Below are 23,023 nucleotides of genomic sequence, written 5' to 3' on the forward strand. Positions count from 1 at the left end.
TCTCAAACTTTGAATTTAAAGTTTCAAATTGTTCAAATAGATGGAGAAATGATCAAAATAAAAAATTTGCATCTCAATGAGTTGTACAACTTTGGTTTTGGTGACTTTTCTATTTGAAATTATTTATTAACCCCAATTTCTGTTCGAAGTTTTTAAATTTTGAAAATTCCAAAGTTGAATTATTCAAATGAACTTATTTGTAAAAAGAACCAATACAATAGTTGTAGATATCGATGAGTTCTACAATTTTGTTATTTATGATTTTTGCATTTGAAACATCGGTAGTTATTTTACCAATGTTTGACCATTCGTGTATAGAGGACTAATTCTGGACTTTTTATACGTTTTGGCCCATTATAGTGAAGCCCAATTAACGGGTATATATAAAAGCTAACCCTAAGTCAAGGTCAAACTCCCAATCCTATCCATAGATCCAGCCATTCCAGCGGCAGCCTCTCCTCCGGGCTGCACGCGAGGAGGCCGCACCAGCCACTCCGGTAGCCTGCCCAGCCACCAGGCGCGCAGCGCACCGCCGCCTCCTCCTTCGTCCCACCCCCTCCGTCGATGCGCGGCCGGGACTCGGGAGCCCTGCCGGGAGCCGCCGGGAGGTGTCGTCACGCGGCCGGGAGTCGGGAGCGCCGCCTGTAGCCATTCTCGCGCCGCCGGGAGGTGTCGTCGCGCGGCTGTGGGAGTCTGCAGCCGTCGCCGCGCCGCCGCCTAGTCCTAGCTCTCTCTCCCTAGCTCCTCCCTCCACATTCCCCCGCCGCCACCACCCCCTCTCCCTCTCTCAAATCTGACGCGCGCCACCACATGCTTGGCCACCTTGCCTACACCAGGGGAGAGGCGGCGCTGGCAAGGCTGAAGGCGTACGAGGGCGTGCCGCCGCCGTACGACAGGACCAAGCGCATGGTCATCCCCGACGCGCTCAAGTACTTCGGATTTGCTTGTTTTTTTTTGGATCTTTTTTGTGATTATTGTAATTGTGCGCGGGTGATTGGTCTAATGGTGTTTGTTTGGTGCCGTACTGTAGGGTTCTGAGGCTGCAGCCTGGGCACAAGTACTGCCTCCTCGGCCAGCTCTCCAAGGAGGTTGGCTGGAACTACTATGGCACTAAACATGCTTAAAACATACAGCGGATCTGGATATTAGGAGTATCTGTTGGAATTTGGAAGTCTACACACTATGCCGGTTCAGGCTAGCTGTGACGGGCCTAAACCGTCACCTCTGACGGATTCAGCCCCTCGTCAGAGATTAATGGTCAGTGATGACTCTCCTCACCTTTGACGGGTGAAGGCCCGTCAGTGGTGACCAGCCCGTATAGAACCCGTCACAGGTAACTATTATCTCAAACGGCCCATTTGTTTTTGAGCCGTCAGTGATGTTTAGATTACAACCCGTCACAGGTGTGAAAACCCTAGCAAGAAAATTAGCGCAAGCTGCCATGGTGGTGCTCGCTGTCACCGCTGCTTTGCTCATCACATGCGCATTCATCACCATCACAAAAACTTCAAACTGATATATCACACATAGCAATCATTCACAAAAGGGGATGCCAAAGAATTTATCAATCATCATACAACAATATCATATCATTCATAGAAGGGGCACACTGGCTGACACCTAGAGTTTATCATCGTCCTCATCCATGACGAACTCCTGGGCGAGGTCGGGTAGGGACGCCGAGGTCCGCGTCGCGGTGGCCTGGTTGAGCAGAAGCTCGGATGCTGCAGACGCAGGCGGAAGCGCCACGCTCGCGGCCGCTGGGGAGGCGGTGGAGGACCTCGAAGAGGCACTCCTCTGCTGCTCCACCACCAAACAGAAATCAAGAATCAAGAAACCACCATTAGAGCAAACCAAACACCTCAAATCAACAACAACAACAAGAAGAAGAAGATTTAAGTAAAAAAAAAAACAAGGAGAAGAAACCTCACCGAGGTGGCCGGTGGGTGGGGATGTAGGAGGCGGTACCTGGCGGTTAGATCTGTGCGTCCCCGGCTTCGTGGAGGCCGGATCCGATGTCTAGCAGCTGAGGGACGACGGTCGGTGGCGGAGGTGAGGGAGGCGTCGGTGGTGTTGGTAACTGGGAGGCGGGGGCAGGCGTCGGCAGCCGGATCCGGCTTCCTGGCGGACAGATCTGGCAGCCGGCAGTCAGGTGGCTGCGGTGTCGTGGACGTGGATCCGGCGCCAGCTGATCCGGTGGCAGAGGAGAAGGCTGTCGGCGGTGGGGGAGAGGCCGGGGGTCGGGGAAAGGCCTTGTGGCTGGATCCGCGTCCCGTACGCCAGATCCGGTAGTCGGTGGTCGGCAGTCGGGAGGCGGAGGTTGCCGCGGACACCGTCGGGAGGCGGAGGAGGTGGCCGCGGACGCCGGCTGTTAAGGATGAAGGCGGCGACGGGTGGTGGGGTGGAGGCGGCAACCGGGAACTAGGGGAGGAGGCGGCTGGTGAGGGAGATGAGAGGAGGAAGATGAGAGGGAAGAAGATGAGTGGTGCTGGGGTGGTGGGTACGGGGATGGGGGGATTTTGAAGCTTTTTTTAAGTCATCTATGACGGGTGCAAGGTGATAACTCGTTGAGCTATCTCATCTTTGACGGGTTGCAGACTTAACACCCGTCACTGGTATCTAGTCACCTGTGACGGGCCGAGAATGGAACCCGTCAAAGGGACACCTCTGACGGGTTCCATTCTCGATCCGTCACAGGTGACTAGATGCCTGTGACGGCCCGCAACCGGATGGCTCACTGATGACGGTATCCCGTAGGACCCATGAAAGGTGACCCTCATCACTGACCAACACTTATGCCCGTCACAGATATGCCGTCAAAGGTGTGAGGATCTGGCGTAGTGACAAGAAGAAGAAATTCGCATTGACAGAGCAAAGCATTCCAAGAACGATAATAAGAATGAATCCTTCTAAGGTACAAGTATATCGATCTTAGTTGTAGTTTAGCTGTACTTAGCTAGCTGCCTAGCTGTAGTTCAGTCTGCCGTTCTGATAGGTAGCTAATTGCCGGATTATGGAGTATGACATGCTTATTTAGGTAAACATATTGTGGTATGATATGGAGAATTATGCTGCTTTTGCTCTGCTGATTAGTGATTAGTGCCAAGTTTTAGCTGTCGAACTTGTATAATTTCGAAACCCCTTTGCTCTGTAGCTCTTAAATCTTTGCATTTCAAACCAACTGAAGCTTGTAGTCTTAGCAATCTACTGATGTCTATTTTACAGATCTAAGTATTTTAATATAAGTATGAATGAGTCTAAAACTATGATGTGCTATGTAATATTGCAGAACTCTTGAGCTAGAACTTATTATTACCTATTCATATAACTAATTTATTTATTTATTTAAAATAGACAAATCAAAGATATTACTGGATAATAGGTTCCTTGGTAAGTAGTGATTCCCTTGATAGATCTAGGTACATATACATACTACAACAAGATTACAATTATGTCAGTGTGTAGACTAAATCCCAAAAAGACGCTTCTATTTACCTTAATCCTGTTTTAGAAAGAAGTTATGATGTTCATGTAAAGTCGAAATTTGATTGCAGAGTAATATATCTTAGATACAAAATCTTAGCTTTGTTCTAAATAATTTGTTGGAAGTTACAGCGGCAAGGCATAATACCAAAATCTGTCAGCTTGACATAAGATTTTGTGTACTACTGTAATATGCATGTATGGAGTCCAGGAGTTGTCCAATTTTATATGTATAAACATTATGCTATAAATGATGTGCTAATATGCCTTGATTTTGCATAACCTCCCAGTTTCTATCTTTGTTTCTATGAATATTTACTATGTAAAAATGGTAGGTGTCTTAACTATGTGAGCTCTTGCTTTCAATGCTTTACAATTAACACATAATGTTCATTTAAATGTTTGTATATCAATAACCTTTATTTAACTTCCAGCTCTTATTATTGCAGCAAAATGATGAAGAAAACACTGAACATTTTTTGTTCAAGCAAAGGGTATAACAGCTCCATTAATGTGCATGGAGAAAAGCAACAGTTCACTTCATATATCTGTTCAAGAGTACTTCTTTCGGTGTATATATAAAATAGTTCCATTATATGTGTATGGACAAAAAAACACTGGTCCAGTAACTAGATCCATAAGTATGTCTGTGTCATTCAGATGGAGCTCTATCAAAAGCTCTGAAGGTATGAACTACTGTCCTATTTCCAAATATGAGCAGCAATATTCGTTAAATTGATAAATTTTCACTTTAACATTTCTATTTGTCAATTGGTCCATACCATCATGGAGCACCATGGTTTCAAGATACTGACAAGTTGAAATAGGGTTGTCTCGACCAAAATCTGAATATTCATAAATTGACAATTCCAAGTTCAGTGAAGTTCTCTGATTCTTCACTTATGTGTGAACAACAGATTAGTAGTATTTTTCCTGAGACATTTGGGTAGATTAGTAGTATTATTCCTAAGACATTTGGGTAGATTAGTAGTATTATTATTCCTGGGACATATTTGGGTATACGACATATTTCAATTTATAAGTGCTGAATGTGATAGTTGATCTAATGCACTTGCATTTATTCCGATCTCGATCAATATGCAAAATTGCAAATCACATCAGCTCGATACTCAATAGGTCCAAATGGCAGTACCGTTCCGTGCGGCAAAGCCACGGGTACTTGCTAGTTATGTATTAAAATGAGTCCTCTCGTAATTTACTTTTCAGATTTTACCTCAGCTTCATGGTTATGCTGATGGTTTTTTTTTGATCGACATGTCATATTTATTTACTTTAATTTAATCATGTGCCCTACTGCATTCAGCTAGCTAATACATAGGAGTATATTGATGGACTACTCTTTGGAATCTTGGAGACAATATAAGGTAGCTCTACCTATGATCCTTCAGTTTTGATCCTGTTTTGTGTGTCCTTTTGGATTTGCAGAGCACCCCATCTGCTCAAATCATCTTACACTAAATTTTGTTGTCTCACAGATGCCTAGGAGGACTACATTGAGGTTGTTGCAGAGTATGGTTGGCTGAGTTGGACATTGATTTTTTTTTTTTTGCTGAGTTATTTGTGGGTGGACCTAGTGTGGACTTAGTGAATCTAGTTTGCTCTTGTGGCTGCATTTGTTAAGTTAACCTAGGAGGCTAGGACCTTATTTTGATATCTAGGATCTGGTGGAATTGAACCTAGTTTGCAATTGTAGCTGGATTTATTTTGCTATGGTATGTACTGATGTGAGGATACATGTGAATGGGCTTTGATTGTATGTGATTGGGCTTTACCTGTATGTGTTTGGGATGATAAATGGACTTGTGCTATATTGAATGATAATTGGGCCTTTATGTATTATGATATATGGGTTGTTATATCTTGAGCTTATATGGGCTTTTGTAATGGGCTGAAATGAGTTTATATGCTTAGCCCATAAACAGATTGCTCCATTCATGGACCTTAACAGCCCATAAGAAATTTCATGACGATTCAGGTTGTCACAATTAACATGCCATGTCAACTCCACGTGGCAATGTACTACGATTTTATGACGTTTGTTGTCCTACATGGCAACTTCATAGTCATCTAGGCTTAGTGTGTGACGTTTTTTAGGCTAGATAATGATGAATATGAGCGTCACAAAGTTATGACGACAGAAGGATCGTCACTAGATTAATGACGAAAAAAATAAGGTTTCGTCATAGAATGCCATTAGAGACGCATGATAGGTGACGAATAAATTTTCGTCACGCGAGCGTCACAGATTACGAAATGTGACGAAATTTTATGTGTTTGTGACGTAAATGAAGCGTCATCTATCATAAGATTTCTTGTAGTGATATCTTAGCTCTCCTCCTGTTTTGATCCCTCCACAGAAAGGAATTCCTTTTAGATTATATCTATTGGCCGGTGAGAAGTCAATCGGCTCAGTTTTGATTCAGGAGTTGGATGGAAAAGAACGAGTTGTATTTTATCCCAGTCGTCGGCTCTTGGATGCTGAAACTAAATATTTCCCTATGGAGAAGTTATGCCTGTGTCTGTATTTTTCGTGTACAAGGTTGAGGCATTATCTACTATCCAACGAGTGTACTGTCATATGCAAGGCTGATGTTGTCAAATACATGTTATCGGCTCCAATTTTGAAAGGAAGGGTTAGAAAGTGGATATTCTCTTTAACTGAGTTTGATCTTCGGTATGAGTCGCCGAAGGCAATTAAGGGACATGCTATAGCCAATTTTATTGTGGAACATCGTGATGATTCAATCGGCTTGGTTGAGATTGTGCCATGGACTTTATTCTTTGATGGATCGGTGTGTACTGATGGTTGTGGTATCGGCTTAGTTCTAATTTCCCATAGGGGGGCATGTTTTGAGTTTGCTTATACTATTAAACCTTATGCGACTAATAACCAAGCTGAGTGTGAGGCAATGCACAAAGGGTTACAATTACTCAAGGAAGTTGAAGCCGATGCTATTGAAATCATGGGGGATTCTTTGCTGGTGATCAGTCAATTGGCAGGAGAATATAAATGTAAGAATGATACATTAACGGTTTATAATGAGAAGTGCCAAAGATTGATGAAGGAGTTTCGGTTGGTTACTTTGAAGCATGTTTATCCTTTACATTGGCCAAAAGACTCTGCAGGCAATGTTCTAGCTCATTCAAACGTTTATTTGGGATTTTTATGGCCAGATCTAGTCGTTCTCGGGTCGTCATCGTGTTCGTTGTGTTGCCGGGCATCTCCAACGCCGTCGCTGCTTCCTGGACCTCTCCGACCCCTTTCAGCTGCACGGTGAGACACTGCATACCCCTGAACACCCCATGCATGCACCCATATAGCCCATTCCGAGCTGTAGCTCGACATGCATGCGCATACCAAGAACCACCGCCGCTGTAGCTTGTTTTTCGCGAGCTACAGACCACCTCTTTCATCAGCGCGGACACCTACGTGATCGCATGGACCTCCTCTACAGTTTCTCTCTGTTGAACTCGACCCCATCCGAGCCTCCGTTCGCCGCCGGCAGGCTCTAGACTGAGCCCAGCCAATGGCTGCCGCCCCGTGAGCTCGAGCCAGGGACCTCATCGGTGAATTAGCTAGACTTGAGGGTTCTTTCCCAAAAAAAAAAACAGACCAAGACACATAACACTCTAGCCTTGACCGCTCTGTAATATCCAGGAAGTTCTTAATGGAAAACTGTTTTCAACATGTGCTGAAATTGTACTAACTTCAAAAATGTGTAGAAAATTCATCTGAACTCCGTTTGAGCTGAACCATTTCTATGGATTAATAGAAACGTGATCTACAATGTTGTAAAATGAAAATGGCTAACTTCTGTACTGGTTTTCCTCTAAAATTGTGAATGGATCTAGGTATCATTTTAGTAGTCTAGATCTTGGACAATGCATAAGTAAATATTGGAATATGATAAACATATAAACTAATTTTGTTGAACTTGTAAAATGGTACTCTTCACTTCTGTGGAAAAGATTTTGACAAAACTACCTCCTAAAGTAGGTCTAAAACGATTAAGTAATCCTCTTTTTATTAAAGTTGTAAAATTCATACCTAAATATTTTAACTCCAAATGTAGGGAGCCAAGTTTTGTTAGAACCAGTGGGTTATGATCTTTGAATTAAAAATGATAGCACTTGTGAAATCTAACTAGAAAATGTCAGCATTTCATATGACCTAGGGTAGTTCATATGTAATTACAGAAATGCCATTTTCAGTGTATATGGCTTGTTATTTTTATATCTATCAAACCACAAATGTAAATGAGATGATTCTTGTTTTCTAAAACCAGTTTATCATACTCTCTACCTACTGTAATTAGGCCATGATTTATAGAGCATGTTGCATATGCATGTTTATTTGAATCTTATTTGCATATTTGCCTATTATCGGTAGATTCGGAGAATCCAGAGAGTAACGAGCCATATCCAGAGGAGGATAGTGACTACCCTCAGCAGCAAGGCAAGCACCTAAGCATATAGAACCTATGCTTTTTCAAAATAAATAATTTGGTTGCAATCTATACGTGTGTGTATATATATATATATATATATATATATATATATATATATATATATATATATATATATATATATATATATATATATATATATATATATATATATATATATATATATATATATATATATATATATATATATATATATATATATATATATATATATATATATATATGCATGCATTGCCTAGATATTAATATTGTTGGTTTATGGTGTATGGGTAGAACCTATTTATGCATTTAGTTCTTGTGATATTGCTCTTCTTATACCCTATGACCACTGGTTGGGATTACTTGGGATGTCTTATTCATTAATACTTAGCCATGCTTAGTGCTAATAGAACTATAGGGATGGACAGTGCTATTAATTGTGGTATATAGACAACTTGCATTATGGGGTATAAAACTTGAGCACTTACACTAAATAATGGTTGATGAAATATGTTGGACTTGGACGGGTGATAGGGCGATGATGGGAGGTGGGTTTCCCCTGATGCAAGTAGCCCCGTCTAGGTCGTTAAGGACCGAACATTTTGACATTTATTCAAGCACCCTTCGTACTTACCACATGCCTTATTTGGGACCGGCTTGTCCTTTACTAGTTCTACTATGATCATTTATACCACGTTGGAGAGACGTGAGGGCATGTAGACCTTTGGAGGGCCTCGGGTGCCTATGTTGGCCTGGGGTGTCTCCCACGTGGCGCGCCCGCCTTGGTCACATCACGCATGCACGTGACTTGAGTCGTCGGGAACCCCAGCGTGGTATAGGTGGTTGGGGTGGGGCTAAGAAAGGGCATGTAATGAGCTTGAATCACTTGTGTACCGCACTCGATGGGGTGTGTAGCATTTGATCTTTGTTCATTTCGTGTGGGTCCAGTTGTACACCTCTGATCAGAGTATAATCTATTCAAATAGTCGCGTCCTCGGTTATGGATAATGCTTGATGTGTTAGTCAGTTATGTTAGCATCAAATGTGGATTATTATGGATGGGATTATGTTTGATGGTGGTGTTGGCATGTTGTGCCATGTTGGCATGGACTTTGGTAGTCCATGGTTGATGATGAGAGCGCCGTTTTGGGCTCATTTGCTTATACATTTCAGAATTATATACTTGCTGTCCATAAATTAAAATGATGCTAGATTTACTTGTCCTTGCTTATTTTACTCATTAATTGCTCAATAAAATTAGCTTTATGCAAATGTTGAACCTAGAGACCCACTATAGGCTAGAAAGCTTGCATACTTCTCTCTCCCTTATATATATATAATTTTGGGTAAGACTTGCGAGTACAATCTTGTACTTAAACCGGTGTCTGCAATTTCAGGAGAGGATTCCGGTTATGAGTTATGTTTCTTGTGTGGTCATTGCTCTGCCGAGGGCGGCGAGGGCAATGAGTAATCTCTTGCAGCTTGGCTCTTGCCCGGTTGGTTTGCCCTAGTGGGGTTGAGGCACCACCGGTTTTATCTTTTGCTTATGAACTCTAATTGAGACTTCCACTGCTATATTTATGTGTTGAATGTTGGGACCTCGGACCCTATTATGTGTCATGTACCTTGCTGCACTTTAACCCTATCATGGTACATGCTATGTTTATTAATTGCTTGCGATGAAAGTGTGAGGCTAGTCGCATTCCTGGGGACTAGCTAATCATGAGTAACGGGTTTTGATCGCTTGAGATAATCCGGGATAGTGCTTTGGATCGAGTCACTGGGGTATGCTTTTGGTCGCCACCTTCGAATGGTTGACGGGCATATGACGGAGTAGACTGGCAAGCTATCTTATGATTATCTCTTGTGTTCACTACTCGGCATTCCGGTTATTATAACAGAAGGTTGTCAACCGCGATCATGGACACATTAAGGATGAGTGGCTATTTATGCATGTATGGATCCCACTTATCCAATAGTATGTGGTGGTCGCGTTGGACACTGGATGGTATAATACTCGGGGTGTCCACACGGCGAGTGGCGGAAACGGTGGTACGGAGCTCGGGGAGGGTTTATATAGGGTTAGGAGCGAGAGAGGGCGGCCGAAGGGGAAGGAAACCGGCGCGGGAGACCCGGCTGCCATTAATGGCGCCGGCGGGATTAGGGGAGGGCTTCCAAGCGAATCCGAGGGAGAGAGAGAGAGGGAAAATTGGGGGGAAAGGGAGAGGGAATAGGGGGAATAATTCCCCCATTCAATTTTGAACGGGAGCGGCTGGGCACGGCGGATTTGGCGGCGGCGGCGCTAGGCGTGGGCGGAGGGAGCGGCGGGAGGAGGGGGATGACGGGTGGGCCCCACCCGTCAGCGAGTGTGGTGGGCGGGCCCGCCCGTCGGCGGCGCACGCGTGGGGGAGGCCCGAGTGGGCCACGGGGGAAGAGAGAGGAGGAGGGAGATGGGCCGGATTCGTCCCAGAGAGAGGGAAGGATGGTTTTAGGGTTTTTTCTTTTTATAAAACCTTTTCAACTTTGTTTATTTCTTGATAATTATTATTTGTGCTCTGAAAATTTCACTAAAATTTATTTACACATTTTAGGCTTTTAGGAAATATAAAAAAATCCTCCAAGCCTTATTTGACTTTTAACTTTGCACATTTTAATTTTGGAGGCTTTCACTTGGATTTTAATTATTCTAGGCATAATTTTAAGGATATATTTTTAGGGTCGTTTTAGGACGTGACAACAAGTGGTTGTTCACGATGGCGACATAGCGGAGATAGGGACTCAACTAGACTTGTCGTGCACCATGTCCTCAATGATCTGCATGATGTGGCGGTGCACCTCATGTTCAGATCGGGCAACTTGATGCTCGAAGTAGCCAGACTAACTGCTTGTTCTGTCGCTGTGTCATATGATACCACGAGGGAAGCGGCCGGTGCAATCGAGGAGAGATAAGATACTCGCGACTCGCGCACGTACTTAGTGTGAGAGGAAGTTGCGAGATGCAGTCGTGCTGCACCATTTTGATGTAATCCCGGGCTGCAGTAGTCCTCTTTACTAAATGTGGCAGCAGCCATAGCGGTACAATAGCAATGACCATGGGAGGAGAGCACGATAGCACGGTGATGACCTAGAAGGACAGCATGCAGTGTTACAGTGGCGGCGACGGTAATATTGTTATTGTAGTTTTGTTTTTGTTTCCAAAATATGAGTACCACTACTGATTCATCGCATGATATGTGCAAGTTCAATAACTAGTAGTGAAGCCATTTTGTACTGGCTGTTTGTTCTATACTAGTACTGTTCAGCTCTATTCCAGAAACATATGTAGTATTATCACATATAAATTAATACTTCAGTTCATTTATATGTTCAACACTGAACATGCATTTTGAGGATATTTTGTTATTTGTATTCTACATGCTATCTTGTTCTGCATATGCATCACTAGAACCGAGTCATTGTTGAAACTTTAATTAACCATAGTTACAATAGAGCAAAGCTTAGAGGGCTCCGAATTATATAGCATATAACATTGATGAAATACAAAGGTTCAAGCATTTACATAAAACATACCAAGAACAACTAAGCCACATCTTATATTTTGCACTAATTTGCACTACCATTGCTTGAGCTAGCCTTGAAACTCTACCATGTCTTTTGCATCACCACTAGTTTCCAGGGACATGTTTTGTGTCCTTTCGTCGAAAACATAAGAGCAAACTATGAAATAGATCAGGTCAATGGCACCAAGGACAGCAAGAAGGAAGTAGTAATAGTTATAGTGACCCTCATTTAGGTTATTGGACAGCCATGGTGCCATGCCATTTCTACCGGTGATCAGGTTGATGGCCTTGATCACTAATGTTGCAATGATGCTTGCGACACCAGCACCGAAGAAGAGCAATGCTAGCACAAAGCTCCCCATGGACTTGGGAAGCACCGCATAATAGAATTCGATCTGCCCAATGGAGCTAAATGCGCCTGCAAGGCCTATTATGACATACTGAGGTGCCAGCCACAGCACAGACATTTCCAATGTTCCCTTAGCATCGTGCTGCAACCCTCCCTTAACCGCAACCTTCCTTCTGTATGTCTCCACTGCTGATGCCACAAGCATGGATGCAATGGACAAGGACACACCAATGCCCATCCGTTGCTTAAGGGTTAGCACCTGCTGCCTACCTGTGATTCTTCTAAGAAATGGCACAATGTACCGGTCATAGCAGCCTGACCATATCGTGAAGGTTATGATCTCAAAGATTGAGATAGAGCCCGCCGGTAGTTGGAACTTTTTTGTGCCAACTCGCCGGTCCATGGTGGCTGCTTGTAGTACCCCGAAGGATGAGCTTTGTATCAGGAAGGTCATTATCATTGCTGACCACATCGGTATCACGCTGAGTGCAGATTTGAGGTTCTCCACTTGCTCCACGGTACAGATGTTCCATGAGTTAGTTCTGCCTGCTCCATCGCTCACATTGGTTGCATGGTATCTCAGAATGCATGCTTTGTTCAAGAATCTGGATAAATAAATTGATTTAGCAGAGAGGAAAATAAGTTGGCAGATAGACAAACATGACTTGAAAATGGTTTTCTAGTGTGTATGATATGCAAATGGTAGTAACTAGCAATAAATTACCTCATTTTTTCAGATGGAACTAGCTCTCTTAATCCCGAGGCATTATGGAACTGAGCACTCTGATATGTCTTCGGAAGTACCAGGTGGTGGTTCTTAAGAGACACAACAACCACTTGCAGTAAGCTGATCCATATACTCCTCTGTGGCTTCATCTTCACATAGAAGGGTGATGCTGCCAAGTTCACAAGTGTGATGGATAGCATAACGGCGGCTGAAATCCCAAACCCAACCTTCCAACCCACCTGATCTTGAAAGTAGACGAGGATGGTAACAGCCACTATCTGCGCGAAGCCGACCGATACATAGTACCAGCTGAACAAACCACGGAGTGCACGGTCCTTTTGGGCTTCGTCCCAATGAGCAATTTGATCCTCAGCAAAGGCAAGACAGCAGGGGCGAACACCACTCGCTCCGAGCGACATGAAACCAAGAGAGGCACACAGAACAAACAGTTGTAGTGGAGATGGCGAAGTACAACCTTGATTTGAAAGACCACAATCTGGGGGTGTTAATTTTGGAATTAGTGATGTTAGGAATAGCATAAAAGTCCCCTGCATTAATCACCAAAAAAAAGCTAAGCAATGTGATTCCTCTGTATGATAGCATGAACATTATTGAATAAAATTGTGTAGTATTCTTACAGTTGTGCAGGAGAACAATGTTAATGTAACCATCAGGTAACGACCCAATAGTGCATCAGACACAATTGCACCACACACAGGCAAAAAATTTGCAGCTGCTTGATACACAAAGATGATGATTGCACTACTTGCAGCACCGAGGTGATACTTTGTTGTAAGGTAGATAATAAGGTTTGCAGTAACTGATGCGCTCACAATTCGTTCAGATACTTCATTTGCTGAAATAAAATTGAAAAAAAGGTGAGTTTCTATATACGATTCAAATATTTTCTCAGAAAATAGTCAAATTCCAACCATACTACTTGAAAGCACAAAACTCAGAATAATAAAAAAGGTTTTGACATACTTGAGAGATCTACATGATAGACAAGTTCTTAGCTAGGAACAATTATGGGGCACATCTAAAAAATATACTGTCAAGATAAATAAATAAATATTAGGATTTAGCCTCATTGATTTGCCAGGAATCGGCCCAGTAGATTCGCTTGTCCCTTGAATCAAATATGTTTGTATGCTTATTCACATCGATAAAACATACAAAGAACTATGAGCTAAACCAAGAACCGGCTGATGCAAGTCACAACAAACATGAACAATACTATGTAACCACTGCAAGATGATCTGCAAGATTGTGATTTTACACTTATATAGTAGCCAATGGCTTGAGCACTAGCTTGGGATTTCGTATTAGGAATCGTTGGTCCAAAAAACAAACACCTTATATTGGCTGTAGAGATAGATTGATAAGCACACAATAGAAAATGAGAAGATTCATTTGCAAGTCATGATGAGGTAAAAATCACTTCCAATTCATATGGACAGTGAGTGCTTCGAAGTTGCCATTTCTCTGACAAAGGCAGCATATATGAGTCCGGGAGATGGAGGCATTTAGGTGGGGGTGGGAGGAGTGTGCCCTAAGAACATAAGGGGTGTGCGTGCATGCATGGGACGAGCTGGGAGAGAACCATATGCATACATGGGAGGGGATGTGTGAAAGGTGGGTGGGCCTAGTTTTGTTTGGAAATATAAAACTAATGGTCTAAAGGGAGTGGATTCTAATCACGGGGATGTCCCCTGTGTGTGGCTAATGGGCGATCGATCGCTTGGATCGATCACCCCCTATCCCCCCTATATGCTCCTCTCCCCCTTCCTCCTCTCCTTCTCTTCCAACTACACCATAAATTTTTAAAAAGTAAAAAAACAAAGCTGGAAAAAATTATGTATAGAAATACTATATATATAAAAAAAATTTGAATTCAAATTCAATTTTGAAATGGGTATGTAAACTTTTGACTTATAAACTTTGGGTCTATAAACTAATATTTGAATTCAAATTTAAATTTGAATAGGGTATGTAAACTTTTGACTTATAAACTTTGGGTCTATAAACTTTAGGTGTATAAACTTTAGATGTATAGAAATACTATATATAAAAAATATTTGAATTCAAATTCAAATTCAAATTTGAAATGGGAATGTAATCTTTTGACTTATAAACTTTGGGTCTCTAAACTAATATTTGAACTTAAATTTAAATTTGAATCAGGTATGCAAACTTTTGACTTATGAACTTTGGGTCTATAAACTTTAGGTGTATAAACTTTAGATGTATATAAATACTATATTAAAAAAATATTTGAATTCAAATTCAAATTTGAATCGAATATATAAGCTTGAGGTGTACAAATTTCAGGTGCATAAATTTACTAAAAATAGGAAAGTAATACGGTGCCAAAAAAGAAAACTACGTGGAGGAGGGGGGCTGATCGCTCAAGGCGATCGATCGCCCGTTAGCCTTTTCGATGTCCCCTCATATACCTTTTAGAAAGTATTTAGGACAAAATGTTGTCCATTAATTTCTTATAAAAATATGCATCATTCTGATAGCTACTGATACCAATATTGTGTGAAGTACTTTGAACTATAAATTTTATACACTGAATATACTTGTATGCTAACTAATTATCGGTCAAAATATTTCAAATTTGACTTTCTAAATTAAAAATAAACCATAAAAAATGGAACTATGGAGGAAGTAGATAGATAGATAGATAGATAGATAGATAGATAGATAGATAGATAGATAGATAGATAGATATGTGAAAGATCTGATGAAGCTCTATTGCTTGAAGGGAAATATTTTAGTATTGAAACAAATTCAACAACATGCTATATCCTGGTTGCTTCTATTCTTATGTTAGGAGATCCATAATGATTAGAACTGTAGAATACATGAAAATAAAAATTCTTTCAATGAAATTTCTTTTTTGTTGTTGTGCAATTTGTGAACATTTGTTGCCAGCAAAACTGTTCAATTTTAAATTGAAAAATTGAACAGTTTTTCTGGTTAACATTTTCCATTTGAATGTCATTTCCATGCTACCTCAACGTACTTAAGCCAAAAACATTACCGATGATGACCGGGATTGGTCGAAGACCTCCTTTCTTCAAGGTGTTGGCCCGTCCCAGTTCATTGCTATGACCTTCCATCATAAGCAAAACCCAGGGCAATACGAGAGATAGAGGATCACCACACCTACAGAAGAGAATTTGTTCCCCTGAAAGCAGCAATGTTTCAAAATAGCAAGAAAGAATTCAGTATCATCTGAGATGTGGTTTCTTGTGAGATATGCTTTCTTATATAGGGGGAGCCAGATGTCCCTGAAACCATGGGATGCCTGATTTAGAAAGAAACTGAAACCAGTGCCGCATATAGCCAAAAAGGAAATGCACCGAAAGTCCTTCAAAAATGTACACAACCATATTAATAAATAAAAGTCATAAATCCTTGGACCAGTTTCACACCTTATGCTTTATCCAAAACATGCACTGAGATAAATAGAGAAATTTCATTCATAAACATAAAAGTGAGATACATATATTACAGTGCTATAGTTATTACTTTCCGCAAGAGGAATTTGAGGTGGATGAATATTGATACTAGCAAATGATCCATTTGGTATCAATATATTAGGCAGTATCATTTTATAACATATATATCCCGACGGAATACCAATTGTGCAATATATAGGTATGTATTTGCACCATGTCAAAATTTTTGTAAGATGTAATATTTTCCAAATACTCAGCTTGTCGTGTGAAAGATTAATTTGACCAAAAACTTATTTAAACAAATAGGCAGGCTTGTTATGTATGGATCATATCCACTTTCATTTGTGGGGTGCATTAAAAGGATACTTCCTTGAAAATTTGGTGAGGATTGTTCTAGAAGAATTTTATCACTTACTCCTTTTGGATGCACCTTTCTGAAATCGAATTTGCAATAAGCATTGACTATTCAACTGGACAATTTGATAGACCTTACTAACTCGGAGCTGCAACACCATTAAGAATTTAATAAAATTTAAAGCAACAAAAATTATGAACTTTCAAGAAAACATTTTTTTAATTCTGCATCAGTACAATGTTTATTGATCTGTTGGGCTTCTATAGTGCCAAATTAGTCCATCTTTGCTAGTTAGGGTTCTTGCTATAGATCATGCATATCATGCATATGCGCTCACATTTTCCTGGGATTTAACAAAAAAAAAAGTAGCTGGTACGTACATGCGGAGGGTATTTGGTGGTAAAGTGCGTACGTGTGCTCTTATTCCCAAAACCGCTGTGATGCTTGGTAGCCCGAGTGGAGTGGGAGCTGCAGCTGCCAGCACCTCCTCCCTTCCCTATTCTTATTCCTCTCCTCGTCAGCACGCCGCCACATGCTTGACCAGGATGACGATCATAATTAACTAGCACCCATCTTGACCCCTAAGCACTGACCCCAATGTCGACGATGTTCACGGCAGCTGCCTATGGTGCCAACCACACGAGTCGGCTGATGTGACCATGTCTACTATAGATACAACCATGTACACATCATAGATCAATAGGACGGTATCAAGATCAAGTAGCACTGAATTCTAATGATTGCCAAATGCGCAACAGGGGCGGCATATTCCCCACAGGGGACAGGGATGGGGTGAATTTTTGCCCCGAGGGCCCATTAGAGCAGTGCCCCAAATGTTTTCGGGGGGGGGGGGGACTTGGGCAGGAATTGACCCACGGGGCTCCAATGTAGAATGGTATATTGATATCTCTGAAGAAAGCCTACTAGAAAACAAGCCCAATAGGCCCAATGGGTTGAACATAAGTGTTGTCGAAACGACAACCACATACGTCGAAAGACGTGGTTACTCAACAGTGGTTGGAACAAAAGTAAAGTGTACTAATTTGAGAATTTTTTACTTGGGATCCCCCCGTTACATGGCCCTATAGGGACTATTTATAGCCCCTATTACAGGTTCTAACTACTAGGGTTTTGGTTATATAGGGGAATTTACATGGTTACCCTTATAAAAGGGACATTTACATGGGTATATAGTGTAATAGAGGTTTATGGACTCCTGATGGGCTATTAGGCGATCGCCGGCCCAATGGCCTCTAGGCTTGATGGGCCGGAAAAGGCTTCTTCGGCCCTCGCGGGGGCGAGCTTGCTTTGGCGAAGTCGTCTTCCTTTGGCATGTACTCTTTGCCCTGCATCCTTCGCCCAAGAGGCCTCCGGCTTAGCAGAGTACCCGCACGATCCTTCGCCTCTCGCGCCGTCCTCGTTCCATAGTCTTCGCCATGGGGGTGGCTTCGCCCCGACTAACTTTGACGTCTCGGGCTTGGATCCCCACTCCTCGCATAGCCTTCGGCAGATTTAGGTCGAAGGGCCTGATGCCATACCGCCAACAAGCCCCTCACGGGCAAGGGTGAGATTGGAGCTTCGGCCGAGACCGTGCAAACCATGTGGTATGTGGTATGGTATGTGGCGCCCCCTTTCGACCGATGCTCCTGCCGAAACCTATATTGTTCCTGCAAATAAAGTTCATTGACTGTGTGGCTGGTATTGATTTGCCTCTCTTCGCCCCCTACGGACGGTGATATATATTTTTTATTATATATTTTTTATCGGGCCGAAAGGAACAGTGATGGGCCTTCCCTTTGTGGGCTTCTTACTGTGCAGCTCGGTCGATGGGAATTTACCGTTTCGCCTACCCTCGCGACACGTGGCGCTTTATTATTGGTGAGTAGGCGAAACGTCGCCTTGTTGGGCTATATATGCTCCCCTGTTACCTTTTCACCGCAAGACTTGCCACTTTCACCGCTCGCGCTCTCTTCCTCCGTTTTTACTCTCACAGCACCCCTTGGCCCTTTAGATTTCTCGCTCACTCCCCTTGTTCGCCACTGCACAAACCCTTCGCCACTTCATACATCCTTCGTCATGGCTCCCCGCAAGCCTAACCCCTCTTCGGTGAAAAGGCCCGACCCCGGCCGGATTGACGACGACACCACCGCCTATTTAGGGATTTCTCTCATAGACGACGGTGAGCTAGCAAAGTTGGTCAGCTCTGGGGCGTTAGTCGAGGGACAGGCTTTCGCCCCGGGGAAAGCCGTTGTACCGAAACCCGTCGACAACCGGACAGTGGTGTTCGCCGTGTTTTTTGAGGCGGGGCTCCGGTTTCTGTGCAACGTGTTGTTGCCAGAGATTCTTCTCCTTTTCCAGGTTGAGCTCCCGCAGTTGAGCTCGTCGGCGCTGGTCCGGATCGCTATCTTCGACTGGGCGTGCCGGACTTCCGGGTTTGAGCCAAGCGCCGAACTCTTCGGTGCCATATTCTTCGCCATCGTGAATTCGAAGATGGTGATTACCCCAGCTGGAACGAAGAAGACAGTGTTCGGGAGCGTAAACTTTAATGATCGCCCCGAGCGGTCCGATCTCTGGCCAGTGAACGCCGCCATGTCGAAGTGGGACCGCCATTGGATGGCGAGGCGGTTTTACCACACCATCCCTTTCGAGGCTAGTTCTGACTCCGTAAAATCCCTTCAGTGCCGGCGTAGGGTGATTGCGCTGAACCGAAAGCCCAAGATCGCTGTGGATGGCGCTATGGAGGCGCGGTTCGCTCTACTGCGTAAGGACTGCTCCCGCCTTAGTTGCCGCGACTTGGTGGAGGAATTCTTCATGCTTCGCATCTTTCCCCTCTCCTAGTCGTGGCAAATCGCAGTTGAGCATGGCGAAGAGGTTGATGGTTTGCCGAAGTTGGTTCTCCCTGAAGGGACGAACGGTAAGACTGCCCTTTCGCAATGCACTTCTATGCTATGTTATTTTGCTTTGTTCGACGCTCAATGTGGCTACTCCCTTTATTTTTGTAGTGTTGACCCTCGACCAGGCTGACGCCGAAGCCCGTAGGATGATCGGCGACGTGTCGGTCGTCGAGTATAGCCAGCTGCTAACGCGACAAGCGGCTGGCCGGGCGAACCGGGTTTACGAGCCGAAGTGGCGTTTATGACTGACGCCTCGGTTATGTCTTGAACTTGGCATCGGGCCTGCGAGAAGTGATGCATGTACTCCCTTATCGACTCCCCCGGCCTCTGGCGAATACCAAGCAGGTGCTGCTGCGTTTTCGGCTCTTTGCCTTGGTATTTTCTTCGCCATGAGCCGCTTCGATCGCGGACTCGTAAATGGAGAGGAATTCTTTTGGGTCAGTTTCGCCTGAGTAGCGAGGGACGGGTGGGAACTTGAACTGGGGTGGGATGGGACGGGTCTTGATTCCCCCACTCAGCGGTAGCCCCTTTTCGCCCCCCGCCCTGTTCACGGCACCTTGCTGCGGGTACGGCGTGGCGAAGGGCGAAATCACGGCTTGCGCGTCAGTTTGGGCCATGGCATTCGGCTGCCCGGCTCCGATTGGTGATGCTTGCTGAGCCGCCATGGATGGGTCGAAAATTGGCTGTGACCATGTCATGGCGACTTGGGTTGGTGCTTAGCTTGTTCCAAAGCCTGGTGTTGGTGCTTGCGGCCGAACGGTTGGCGCCTGAGTAGCATTGATGAAGTCGAACTGCGGTCCTTGACTCCACGACGAAGCCCCCAGACTTGGCTGGTTCGACGGCAACCAACTGAGCGCACCTTGACTTGTATTCCCCTCCGAGCGAGCTGATGGGGTTGTACTTGAAATGTTGTGGGGTTGGTTGATCTGCTGAAGGAAAGCTTGGAACTGCACCTGCAGAGCCGAAGCCCCTTCTGCCATTGCTTGCGGCACTTGGCCAAGTGGCTGAGGGTGTACTTGGGCTGTGACCGGTTGAGCTTGCAGTTGCATGTGAGGGGCCAGATGTGCTGCTATAGTCGACGGCTGCCCGACGAAGTACATTGGTGCCTGCGCGACTTGTGGTGGAAGGGGCTAGGTTGGCACTTGTGGATAGACTTGGGGTGGGACATAGCCTGCTGAATACTGGAGGATTGGTGCCGAAGTGACCTTGGACCGCCTTGCCGCCTCGTACGCTTGCTGCTATTCTTGCATTTGACGAAGCATGTCTTGGAGTCGTGTCATGTTCTCTCGCATGGCTTCCATGTCGGCTTCGGTTTGTGTCTCTAGGTCAGAGTTGACTTGGGCTTGCACAGCGGCGAGCGCAGTTTGGGCCGCTGCCAGCTGCGACGGAGCGGCTTGGGGCACCAACAGCTGGCTTGTCGAAAGGATCTCCGCCCTGGTCTGGAGTGCCCTCGCCGCCGCAGCTGCCTTCGCCATGTCAACCGCGTTCGGCACCTGCACAAAGGTGGCAGGGGCCGAAGGCAGTAGTGAGGGCGCAGGTGCGGAAGCAGATGGCGCTCCTCCATCTTCGGCGACAGGCGCCGAAGGCTCTGCTCCCTCTTCAGCGGCCATATCGGTGCCAGCTGTTGTCAAAACGATAACCGCATACGTCGAAAGACGTGGTTACTCAACAGTGGTTGGAACAGAAGTAAAGTGTACTAATTTGAGAATTTTTTACTTGGGATCTCCTCGTTACATGGCCTTATAGACTATTTATAGCCCCTATTACAGCTTCTTACTACTAGGGTTTTGGTTATATAGGGGAATTTACATGGTTACCCTTATGAAAGGGACATTTACATGGGTATATAGTGTAATAGAGGTTTATGGACTCCTGATGGGCCATTAGGCGATCGCCGGCCCAATGGCCTCTAGGCTTGATGGGCCAGAAAAGGCTTCTTCGGCTCTCGCGGGGGCGTGCTTGCTTTGGCGAAGTCGTCTCCCTTTGGCATGTACTCTTTGCCCTGCATCCTTCGCCCAAGAGGCCTCCGGCTTGGCAGAGTACCCGTACGATCCTTCGTCTGTCGCGCCATCCTCGTTCCATAGTCTTCACCATGGGGGAGCTTCGCCCCGACTAACTTTGATGTCTCGGGCTTGGATCCCCAGTCCTCGCATAGCCTTCGGCAGATTTAGGTCGAAGGGCCTCATGCCATACCGTCAACAATAAGGTCTCTAACACTAACTCCGGGTCATGGATCGGATCCCCTTCCCGTTCAACGAACACACATGCTACTCTTCGACTTCGCTCAGCACGCGCAGGCGGTGTTCGCTGCTTCTCCTCACCGATGCATCAGGTCTCACATGCGGCCTATACCACCGCCTCCTCCATTTGACCTGTCCTCACGCTCCTTTGCGACCTCACCCCGGTGCATCTCGGTACGTGTGCTCTTATTCCCAAAACCGCTGTGATGCTTGTTAGCCCGAGTGGAGTGGGAGCTGCAGCTGCCAGCACCTCCTCCCTTCCCTCTTCTTATTCCTCTCCTCGTCAGCACGCCACCACATGCTTGACCAGGATGATGATCATAATTAACTAGCAGCCATCTTGACCCCTAAGCACTGACCCCGATGTCGACGATGTTCACGGCAGCTGCCTATGGTGCCGACCACACGAGTCGGCTGATGTGACCATGTCTACTATAGATACAACTATGTTCACATCATAGATCAATAGGACGGTATCAAGATCAAGTAGCAATGAATTCAAATGATTGCCAAATGCGCAATAGGGGCGGCATATTCCCCACAGGGGACAGGGATGGGGTGAATTTTTGCCCCGAGGGCCCATTAGAGCAGTGCCCCAAATGTTTTCGGGGGTGGGGACTACGGCAGGAATTGACCCACGGGGCTCCAATGTAGCATGGTATGTTGATATCTCTGAAGAAAGCCTACTAGAAAACAAGCCCAACAGGCCCAATGGGTTGAACATAAGGTCTCTAACACTAACTCCGGGACATGGATCGGATCCCCTTCCCGTTCAACGAACACACATGCTACTCTTCGACTTCACTCAGCACGCGCAGGCGGCGCTCGCTGCTTCTCCTCACCGATGCATCCTGTCCCACATGCGGCCTATACCACCGCCTCCTCCATTTGACCTGTCCTCACGCTCCTTTGCGACCTCACCTCGGTGCATCTCGGCAGCCGGCGTCGTCAATGCAGTAGCGCTGTGAGCTGCTCCTCGCTGGTGGATGGCACCATTGATGCTGGAGAGCCGCGAGCTGCTCCTCACTGGTAGCCTGGCGCATCTCGGTTGCCTACGCTATCCTGGTAGCCTGCATCACATTGCTATGCTACCGCTCATTGGCCTCTTCCCTCGTCACCACATATAGGGAACCTTGTCACTCCGACCCCAGCTACCCATATCTACGTCTTCTTCATTGGCCAGTGTTGGCGGTATGGCATGAGGCCCTTCGACCAAACCTGCCGAAACCATGCTACCAATAAGGATTCAAGCCTAAGACATCAAGACCGGTTGGGGCGAAGCCCCCATGGCGAAGACTATGGAGCAAAGACGGCGAAGGGCGGAGAATCGCGCGAATGCCTCGCAGAGCCAAAGACCTCCTGGGCGAAGGATGTAAGACGAAGAGTGTATGTCGAAGGGAGACGACTTCGCCATAGCAAGTTCGGCCTCACGAAGGCCTAGTGGCCTTTGGGTAAACGATCACCTGACGGCCCATTAGG

At 45.0% G+C, this 23,023-nt stretch overlaps 1 protein-coding gene and 1 long non-coding RNA gene across 3 annotated transcripts; one reads left to right on the forward strand and one right to left on the reverse strand.

The window, feature by feature from the left end:
- Positions 1-409: 409 nt before the first annotated feature.
- LOC4350380 (uncharacterized) lies at positions 410-5,348 on the forward strand. Of its 2 annotated transcripts, XR_001541551.3 has the most exons (6): positions 410-929; positions 1,031-1,333; positions 2,809-2,914; positions 3,933-4,169; positions 4,808-4,868; positions 4,980-5,348. It is a non-coding gene; the product is annotated as an uncharacterized lncRNA (long non-coding RNA). The 2 variants fall into 2 exon arrangements; XR_001541553.3 differs by lacking the exon at positions 2,809-2,914.
- A 6,087-nt stretch (positions 5,349-11,435) lies between these two features.
- Positions 11,436-16,077, reverse strand: LOC107277034 (protein NRT1/ PTR FAMILY 1.2). The gene is made up of 4 exons (XM_015761195.3): positions 15,635-16,077; positions 13,224-13,441; positions 12,583-13,133; positions 11,436-12,463 (listed from the first exon to the last, which is right to left on the reverse strand). Exons 1-4 carry the CDS (start codon positions 15,714-15,716, stop codon positions 11,578-11,580), a joined length of 1,737 nt encoding a protein of 578 aa, XP_015616681.1. The 5' UTR covers positions 15,717-16,077; the 3' UTR covers positions 11,436-11,577.
- Positions 16,078-23,023: the final 6,946 nt, after the last annotated feature.

Source organism: Oryza sativa, chromosome 11, assembly GCF_034140825.1.
Source record: "Oryza sativa Japonica Group chromosome 11, ASM3414082v1".
Classification (NCBI taxonomy): domain Eukaryota; kingdom Viridiplantae; phylum Streptophyta; class Magnoliopsida; order Poales; family Poaceae; genus Oryza; species Oryza sativa.

Coding starts and splice junctions, on each gene's coding strand:
- LOC107277034 (XM_015761195.3), bottom strand. CDS start 15,716: ATGATGGAAGGTCATAGCAATGAACTGGGACGGGCCAACACCTTGAAG. Junction 13,442..15,634: donor ACCAATCCCGGTCATCATCG/GTAATGTTTTTG, acceptor ATTTTATTTCAG/CAAATGAAGTATCTGAACGA. Junction 12,464..12,582: donor GTTCCATCTGAAAAAATGAG/GTAATTTATTGC, acceptor TTATTTATCCAG/ATTCTTGAACAAAGCATGCA.